This window comes from Eptatretus burgeri, chromosome 10 (assembly GCF_056783735.1).
Source record: "Eptatretus burgeri isolate ZD-2024b chromosome 10, Ebu_testis_v1, whole genome shotgun sequence".
Classification (NCBI taxonomy): domain Eukaryota; kingdom Metazoa; phylum Chordata; class Myxini; order Myxiniformes; family Myxinidae; genus Eptatretus; species Eptatretus burgeri.
Window position 1 is genome coordinate 10662275 of NC_140970.1, and position 10442 is coordinate 10672716.

At 50.9% G+C, this 10442-nt stretch overlaps 1 protein-coding gene across 1 annotated transcript; it reads left to right on the forward strand.

The window, feature by feature from the left end:
• The first annotated feature begins 776 nt into the window (after nt 1-776).
• LOC147017941 (uncharacterized) lies at nt 777-6483 on the forward strand. Its single transcript, XM_085897043.1, has 2 exons — nt 777-4319; nt 4361-6483. Exon 1 carries the CDS (start codon nt 833-835, stop codon nt 2318-2320), a length of 1488 nt encoding a protein of 495 aa, XP_085753169.1. The 5' UTR covers nt 777-832; the 3' UTR covers nt 2321-4319; nt 4361-6483.
• The last annotated feature ends 3959 nt before the right edge of the window (nt 6484-10442 follow it).

The window sequence follows — 10442 nt, forward strand, 5'->3', positions numbered from 1 at the left end:
GTCTTTTCCCCCATTGAACCCTCATCTTGCTTCACGTAAAGGGTTGGTAGTGGGCTGAATACGCCCGATAATTAATCGAACCGTCGAGGTCGACGATAACACCGCTCGGTTATTCTGATAGTACGGAACGGGTCGCTTAAGTGGCCCGTGTCCGAAGTCGACCTGCAGCGAGGTGCGATCGCCCGGTCTACCCTCCGCGTGGGTACTTAGGTAGGTCGAATTTGGCGAGCAACCCTATCCCACGCGGGGGCTGATTGGCTCGATCGCGGTGAGACCGAAAGGTCCACCCGTGACTGGTTCCCGGCGTTAGTCCGAGAGGGTCACGACTGGATTGTCCGTCCGGTGGGCGACGTGCCGCGATTCGAGTTACGTGGCCGTTCGCACGCCGGCGGGCGCGAAGACCGCAACACTGGTGTCAGGTCGTGCGATACAAATTCATCGCCCTCCTCGCGGCACTGGTATCGGAGAACAGGAAAACGGGCTCTCCTGTCTCCGGCTAAATTTACGGGAATCGGTCCAGGGGTGAGAAGCGACCCCCGATTCCCTCCAAATTACGAGCGAGCAAATTAACCCTTCACGAGAAGCAAGATGGCGTCTCAAGGCGAGCGGGAGCCGGGGGTATTAGAAATGTATATGTGTAATAATGTAGAATCCATGGTCCAGGATGGAATCCCCGAGCAGGAAATGTTGATTGTGCAGGAACACGGACTCGCCCAACTGAACCCAGGGCCCGAGGTGGGTGCGGCAGCGGCCGCGGTGTATGACACCTCCCCCTCTCCACCAAGACCCTTCCCCAACCCTTGCCGAAACGGCTCAGCTGAGTGCATCCAACATGGCCCAGCTATGCGCCATGCTGGCGGCAATGAACAAACAAATGAATGAAGTGAAAACGACGATGGATACAAATACAAATGAAATGAAAAACGAAATGAAAGACATGAACAAGCAAATGAATGAAGTGAAAACGACGATGGATGCGAATACACAGCAAATGAGAAAAGAAATGAAAGAACTACGGGGTGAGACGCAGAACATGGGCCGATGCCTGCAGGCGGGCATGAAGGCCGTGACCAGGGAGCTGGGAATGGCGACTCCACGTGTGGGAGCAAACGAGCTGGGTGGGGGTGCAACGGCTGACAGGCCCGCGGTGGAGGCGGGTGAAAAAATAATTCGTGGAACGTGTTGGGCGAGGGTCGTGACGATGACCGAAAGGGAAAAATTAAATGGGGAGACCAAAACGTGTGAGACGAGACACGAGGTGACGACAACAGAAATAATAGTTGAGACAAGGGAGGTAAAGGGTGAAGAGTTGGCAGTGACGGTAGCCGGGAAGGGAACCATAGAGGAGAGACTACACGAGGAGGACGGGGTAAGTGACGCGCACGCACACACGGAGGTAGTGGAGGACAATGGGGGTGAGCTCGCGGAGCGTGTTGGGACCCGGTGCGAGCACCTGGATGGCCTCCTCCAGGAACGAGGGGAGGGAGTATGCCCCCTTAAGGCGAGTCACGACCAGGTGAGTTCGGTCGTGTTTTGCGAGGTTGAGGGGACGGGTGCTGTGGACGGGTGCACGGAGAGCTTGGGGGGTATAGAGGCCCCGGAGACCCTTGTGGGGACACGAATCCCCAGTATGGTTGTCCCTGTTTGTGTGGTGCAAGGTGTGAGTGCGTCCCCGTGTGTGGAAGCGACCCCGTGTGTGAGTGGTGTGGTGGCGATGGTGCCGGAGTACGTGCTTCCCAGCACGCCGTGTGTGGATGAGGCACCGTGTGTGGAAGAGGCCGTGTGTGTGAGTGAAACGTCCAGTGTGGATGAGGCACCGCGGGTTAGTGCCCCCGCGTGTGTGGGTGAGGAACCGTGTGTGGATGAGGCACGGTGTGTGGATGAGGCACAGCGGTTGAGTGCCCTCGCGTGTGTGGGTGAGGCACCGCGGGTGAGTGCCCCCGCGCGAGTGAATGGAGCACCACGTGTGAGTAGTATGGTTTGTGTGAGTAGTGAGGCACGCGTGAGTGAACGGCCGTGTGCAAGGTCGTTGTGTGCCAGGGAGACCGTGTGTGTGAGAGAGCGGTATGAGAGGGAGATGTCGGTTGGCATGCGGGAGCACGCAGCCGCGTCTCCCGGTGTGAATGTGATGGAGTGGACTGTGTGCGTCGTGACACGCAGGTGTGCGTGTGTGGAATGGAGACGGAGACGGCGACAGAGGAGAGAAAGCCGAGTAGCGGCTGTAGTTGTTTCGAGGACCGTGCCGGGTTCACCCAGCAGTGAGCACGCGGTTCGTGCTGTGCAACGCACGAGACCGCCACGTGCTCGCTTGCGAGAGTGAAGTCCCGGTCCGGAAACGCACGCGGTGGATTTGCCGATCCCGCGGACGGACAAAGTTGAGGCAGGTAAATGGATTTGGACCGGACGGGTTCTCCACGCGATCGTGTGTGTTAAGCTCCAACGGGCAAAGCACATGTGTTCGCGTGGGGAACCCCTCGAAACGTGGGGCTTGTGTTTTTTTTTATGCGCACGGTGACGTCATGGCTGCACGTGTGGTTGGAATCCGGCAGGAGGGGTATCTCTGCCGGATGGTAGCGTCCAAGGAGGGACGAGGAACACGTGCAGCTGCATGACGTCACGGGCAGGTGCAAAGTGCGCGAGCTCTGAGTTGTCGCGCTGGCGCTGCGCATGTAGAAAAAAAAAAAAAAAGAACAAGCCTCACTTTCGGGTGCAAAGGATTCCTGGGCAAGGGGTAAAAGACCCCCTTGACCCTGGGCACAGGATGGAAACTAGTTAGGGGGAAGGGTTAGCTTAGCTAGACCGACTTCATGGGGCAGGGGTAAGTCCTCATGGAGTCCGTGGAATGGATTAGTTAGAGGGATTGTAGCCAGATTTAGGTTGGGAAATAAAATGGGATTATTTTGGAGACCGTGACAGACTTGTGGATGTGTAGAGGGGACGTAGCTTAGCTACGTAGTGTTAAAAGGAACGTGCTACTAGTTTAAGGGACGACGTGGGAGCACGAGTTAGTTAGGGGATGTAGTTAGAAGGATGGCAGAGTTCAGCGGTGTGTGTGTTGAAGAGTTGGTGAGTGAAGTGGAAGCATTTGCTTGGTGAATGAGTGAGGCCAGCGGGTCTGTGTGAGTGGAGTGAATGGGGAATGCATGGTGCGATGAGTGATTGGGGGGAGGAGTGACTCCCGCCCAAGGGACCCCGGGGTCAGAGTAAAGTGAGTTAGCTGGGTTAGTCAAATTGAAAAATGGAGGTCGTTTTGTTGTTGGTGGGAAAGTAGGCTCGAGACCCATTTGGAGGGGTGCAGGAGCCCTGTTGACGGGCTTGGGAGCGTGGCTGCGAAAGGTGAGTATCGCTGAGTGGGTACCCCGGGCACCAGGCTAGTCGGCCGCGGTAGGCCAAGGGCCCATGGGGGGCCGGGATAGAGTAGTGGGCACGGGTGCGCCTGCTTGGTGCGGGGGCCCGGGGCGCCATTAGCCGCGTGGGCAGTGTTGTGGGCACGGGTGACCCTCGGAAAGGGGCCCGGGAGGCCGGCCTGCCACGTGTGCGTTTCAGGGGAGGTGCCATGGGGGGCACTCCCCGGTGTTAGGAGGCTGGTAGGCTCGGAGGCAGTGTAGTGCCCGGGGGTGCCATAGCGGGAGATTCGGCAGAGGGTCGTGCCTGCCAAAGGGAGCCACGTGTCCCAGCCAGGAGACCGTGTGAGGGCACGGAGAGAAAATTGGGGGGCGAGGCCCGAAATTGTGAGGACACCAACACAGGCGACGGGAATCTGGGTTGTTAGAACCAATAGTTTAAGCGAGAGGCGCTTGTTGAAAGCCCCGGGGTAGTTTAACAGTTAAATGGTTAGGGTAGATTAGGAGATGTACCCCTCCGCACCATCCATCCCCTCGCTGTCGTTGTGGGCCGCTGGACCCACTTTGGTTAGATCGCCGAACTCTGGGGAGGCCATTCTGAGGCTTCGTTGGGCCTCGACACAGGACATTAGCTCTCCCTTATTCCCCTCCGGGAAGGGAACGTAGGGGTTGGGAGTAGGCTAGGTGACAGGATAGGTTAGCCGAACAAGGACGATAAAGGGGGTTAGGGGACGATTTATAGAGGGGAAGTAAAAATAAAAACAACAAAAAAATAAGTTGGGGCTAAATTGGGGTTTGACAAATTAAGGGAGTGGGTATGTACAGTGACAGGCAAAGGCGATAGGTGGGAGGGAGACAGGTAGGTAGGTCCGAGCCCGCCTTCCAAGTGGCCAGCACCACCGCACTCCCTCCACCAACCTCCATTGAACGGCAAAGGCTGGCCAACTTCATCGGCTGGCCGTGTTTTGCTTCAAGGCCTGTGCCGGCCACTTCGTCTGCAGCTGCTGTACTTCAAGGCCTGTGCCGGCCAGTTCATCTGCGGGCTGTGTTTGCCTGCAGCGGCCTTCTTCTGCGGGCTGTGTTTGCCTGCTCACCTTTGCCATGCCATGCCCACTGCCCATGTTCACCAGCCCCGTTCAATATTTGCTTTGCCCCCCCTGTTCATTTCCATGTGCGCCAGGATCCGCAAGGCAACAGTTTGCAAGCTGCAAGAACTGCCCTGTTGGCAGCTACAACACGGGCCTGCAGTGGCGGCCCGTGCACCGTGTTTGCGTTCATGCATCCATTCGTTGTGCTCATTGCGTGTGCCACTTGAGCTGGCACGGAGACTGCGTTGTGCAGCCCAAGCACCGTTGTGGTTCACTGAGTTCAGTTCAAAAGGGAAGGCCTTGGACTGCGTGTGAGCAGCCAGCCACGTTCCCTGTCACCTGCATTGTTTGAGCCAGAGACTGCATGCGGGCAGCCTGGCTCCCTGCTAACTGCTTTCTTTTTGCAGAGTTCAATGATCCTGGGCCATGGTTTAGTGTAAAATTTGTAAGTTAAGGTTAAGATGTACTGTACATATGAGTGCGCCCCCGGCATGTTTGTCTTTGCGCCGGCAATTTTATTTAAGTCGTCCGTGTGAGTGAGTTTGTTTAGATAGTTACGCAGCCCTCAGGTTATTTATTTTGGGGACACGAATACCATGAATGTCGCACTCAGGGATCCGTAGGTAAAGTGTACTAGGGGAAAACTACACATGATGGCACACGAAAATTTGACGACTCGGGACGAGTCTGTAAAAAGGGAAGGGGGTAGTGTTGTGGTTACCAGATTCGCAAACCACCATTCAGGTCCCTTAGGTGAGGTATCTCGGTAAGTGCATGTGTAGTTAGGCCCAAATCCGTTGTCTAGTGGGAATACATGTCATTTATACGTGCTGCGACTCTTCAGGATAGCCGTTTTTCTTTTACTATCTTTATTTTGGACCAACCGCCAGGATTACCATCACAATTACAACCACAACCACCGCTTCACCACAACCGCCACGACCTTCCCGTCACACCTCGCCACCGTAGCATCGCCACCGTTCTTGCCCCGCTGTGGGTACCGGTGTTGGACTCATGCAGAACGCGCGTCGAACAGCGTGTACAAAATCACGGATTTTGTGCTTCAAAAACGGATCAAAAACGACACACGCCCACTTTTTGCCGTCCAATCGGTGAGCGAGGGGCGATTTGGCCCCGCCTCCAGAACGATCGATATATGCAAATTTGTGGATCAAAAAGCCTTCACGCCCACTTTTTCTCGGGCCAATGGGGAGCGAGGTGAAAGGTCAAAGGGAGGGGGTCAAAGGGAGGGGGTCAAAGGCGAAGTTACGGGGGGATAAAAGGACGGTGTTCGTCAGTCAGAAGAGAGTCGCAAACGAGAACGAAAGAAGTCTGGAGCCCGAAGCCTGCAGTGGCTGGAGAAGCTGAAGAGAGTCGGACGAGGGGGTGCTCGCGTCGGTGCCAGGAGCTGCACGCCCGAGGGAGGCCGGCAGCGCGACCTGGCCGAGGTGGAGACGCACACCAGGGATAATAAAGATCCTCTATACCCCGAGCATCAGCAACCCCCTCCTGTTTCCCCCCGCGCTGAGATAGTGCGACCAAGGGGGCCCCGTTCCCACCCCCTACCAGGCACTGTCCACGAGGCCCGCGGGTTGCGGGGCCATCGCCGCTCCGCGTCTCATCACCAGACGGGTAGGCCCGACCCGGTCTCGGCCTCAGGCCGCCTCATTCTTGAGGTATTTCTTTTCCTTGGTTTTGGGTATGTGTTGTCGGCGCCGTCTGTGAAGTAGAATTGTATAAGTGTTGCCGTGTGCTCGGTAGTCGGTATTAGCTCTGCACTGTGTTTTCACTTTTATGTTTGCTTTTTGTGTAAATGGAATTGTGTTTTCTTTTTTTGTGTGCATTTGGTGGAATTGTATTTGTGTGCTTCCCGTGTGCCGAGAATAAATGTGCTTTATTGTTGAACTGTTCTCCCGCTTCGCTTCGTCTTTTCCCCCATTGAACCCTCATCTTGCTTCACGTAAAGGGTTGGTAGTGGGCTGAATACGCCCGATAATTAATCGAACCGTCGAGGTCGACGATAACACCGCTCGGTTATTCTGATAGTACGGAACGGGTCGCTTAAGTGGCCCGTGTCCGAAGTCGACCTGCGGCGAGGTGCGATCGCCCGGTCTACCCTCCGCGTGGGTACTTAGGTAGGTCGAATTTGGCGAGCAACCCTATCCCACGCGGGGGCTGATTGGCTCGATCGCGGTGAGACCGAAAGGTCCACCCGTGACTGGTTCCCGGCGTTAGTCCGAGAGGGTCACGACTGGATTGTCCGTCCGGTGGGCGACGTGCCGCGATTCGAGTTACGTGGCCGTTCGCACGCCGGCGGGCGCGAAGACCGCAACAATATATATATATATATATATTTTATGTGTGTGTGTGTGTAAATACATATTTATATATGTATGTTTCCATATATACTGTATGTATATATATATATATATACTGTATGTATATATATATATATATATATATATATATATATATATATATATATATATATATATATATATATATATATATATATATACATACACATACACACACACACACATCGTGGTATTTTTATCACATGATCCTGCTAGTTAAACTATTGATTGCAAGAAAGTAAATCGTGCAGTGAAGATAATGCTGTATAAATATGATAGGAACAGTTTCGAGCATTGTGCAAAGTCGATAAATTGTGTTGGTATGAGTACATGCTGGATTGGGATATGGCACATGCATGAAAGGCCAAACTGCTTTCTTCATCACCTCCTTGCATTAACAGCTCATAGCTCATAGCTCAAATGGCATTAATTAAAAAACTGAATGCATGCATTGAAAACCATAAATCATAATATTTTGTCATTGTCTTCTGTACAAAACCAAGCATCTCTGCAGATAAAAGGATTTGGTGCAAAAACAATTGAAATTAAACTGTGGACCAACTGAGATCACATGACCTCATCTGGCCAATCATTATGCATGTTTATATTGCTCCATTCAGGTGAGTTGAACCTGGCCAAGAGAGATGATGAGGCCATCCTGGGCAGTTTGGTTAGCATTTATGTTTTGCATCCTTGTTAGCACTTTCTATCTTACCATCTTGTCAAGCATGATGAGAAGTGCCCAAATGAAATGATGTCAGCTCCCTTATCCTGACTTGACCAATTATTTCTCAGGTCTTTTAAACAGTACACAATTCCTGCCAGGTTGAGAGGTTGCGATGGTTTAAAGTACTGCACATATAAATGCTCTTGAGTTGCTGGTACAGACACCATTGCCTGTTCAGGTACAACATAAGTACGGTACTTCTCATTTGGGACATAGGCTCTGCACGACGTTTGCAATTATATGACAGATACAACCAAAATGACGTCCTCGTCTATACTGGACCACAAATTCCGAAATGAAGAACCAAACTCGACATTGCTTTGAGATGATATTGCAGGAACGATAGTGAAAGTTATGGAACACTCATTCAGGAGACACGATCCTCCAGACATAGAGAGGGTATTGCATAATTTACAAGCTACATTTATAGTACACTGTAAACATACCCCAGGTGTATCTATATATTTTATATACTTTGCAGGTACAGTGAGTGCACTGACATCAATATGTGTATTTAGTGGTTTCAGATTTTCGTTTGTTTTGAGAAAAAAAAACACATAGAGATAATGAAATATTTATATTCAAGCAACACTAAATTGGATTAAATATATGGACGCAGATCCCCATGAGACTTAGATTATATATTGAATACATCTCCGATTGAATGAAAGGCTTTGCAAATAGAAATGAGGTGCACGTCAAGCTCGTCACTGTGACCATTTGAGTCCAGTGAATAAAATACATTATTACACGCTCGTGTAATTCGTGATGGAAAAAACTGACAAACGTGTTTTTAAATCATCACTTTTGAAGACTCTGCACGACACTTTATCCTGCTGGGTGACACAGCAAAGACACCAATTATTTTTGTCCTTTTACCTCAATAAGGGGACAAGACGATGGAAGAAACGGTCCCTTCTTTGGGCAATTTCTGGTTGACTATGCCTCATTACAGAGGACATTCCATTATTAGCAGCAGGTGGTACAAAATGAATCATCTATTTTAATATGTGTGTATGTATATATTGTTGCGGATCCGGGGTGGCGGGATTCTCACCCGGTCCTAGGCGTCACCCTCACCACCACCGTCTCCGAGGTCGATAACGCCGGCCAGCTCAGCACAGGCCTCGGGTCACGCGCCTTCAATCGCGATACCAACGCAATCCTTGTACCTTGGCAGTTGGGGAAATAGAACCCCTGGTTATAGACTGGTTGTGTCAGATGCCGAGCGTTTTCTGCCAGTCTGTAACCATTTTGGTTTTATATGCCAATCGAACGGATCGTTCCTCGACGCGACACGAATTAATCCATAGCGGCAACTTCATACGAATTAACCAGATTTATTGGGGAACATCAGGGATCACAACACAAGCAAAATTCACGACAATGGTTTTATTTACAATCCTCAACCCGTTCTTAACTAGGGAACCACGGTCTACAGGTTTCGAGGGGGTCGCAACCGAAATATGCCTTGTACAACACGTGCAGACAAAGACAAACAGCATGCATGCAAGACAAGACAGAGTACTTGGTGAGGTTTCATGGAAGAGAGGACAGTGTCAAAAAGCACGAATGTCGCTCGCAACAAGCGGATGTCCACAGATTCGAACTCTCGCTCGAACCACGCCGCGTGGCGAAATGGAGCTCATCCTCCCTTTGCACCTTTCGCACCGCACGCGGTCTCCGCACACTCCGACCCCGCATAAGGTCGACGATAGGCCTCAGCCAATCTCTCTCATGGTCCAGCATACAAATCCAAGCCTGGCCTGTTCTCCAGACAAGGCCCAAGTCGAGGGGCCGAGCTCCGTGGGTGGATCGACAACGTGTCGAGCCTTGAGGTGAGTAAGTACCGTCAGAGGCTCCACGGCCAGACGCCGGCCGAACCTATCGATCACCGCCCCGTACGAGTCGATCGTCGACTCCACGTGCAGGGAGCCTCTCAAAGCCGACTGCCGTTTTTGTACCGGCAGATTCCACACTGTCCCTCCTTCGTTCGCTCGCTTCCAAAACACGTCGTGCCTCAAGAGCGACTGTTTCCACACACAGCTCTTTTCACAAATCCTTCGTTTCTTGCTTCAAAGCGACTCTGAGCATGTCTCGAGAACCCGACGCTCGTCCAAAAACTGAAATCCTTTTCCCTCACAGTTTCTCCTTTCGTTCGTCCCACGAGCACGCCTCTCTCGGCGAAACCGACCAAAGCTCCTCCCCTTCGCGTCACTTCCTCCCTCTAGCCACACCCTCTCTCCAGGCCACACCCCCCTCAGCCGACTGGGCGGGGCCTGTCGTCCGTAGAGGAGAGGAAGAAGAGTGATCTCTCGTTTCACCACCACAGTACGAACATAAAAACAGTCTCTTACATCTCCCAACACACATATAACGTCCCTTTTACCACACAACCAAGCTAAACAGGCATTTAATGGGGGATCTAAGCTAATCCTATATTTAGTAGTCCAGTAAGGGCCATTTCCATAACAATATATATATATATATATATATATATATATATATATATATATATATATATATATATGTGTATGTATATGTATATATATATATATATATATATATATATGTATATGTATATGTATATGTGTATATATATATATATATATATATATATATATATATATATATATATATATATATATGTATGTATGTATGCATATATATATATATATATGTATGTATGTATGCATATATATATATATATATATATATAGTGTTGTGGTTGACCAAATTCGCAAACCACCATTCAGGTCCCTTAGGTGAGATAACTCGGTAAGTATATGTGTAGTTAGGCCCAAACCCGTTGTCTAGAGGGAATAAATGTCATTCATGAGGGCTGCGACTCTTCAGGATAGCCGTTTTTCTTTTACTATCTTTATTTTGGACCAGCCGCCATTATTACCACCACCAACCACGTCTC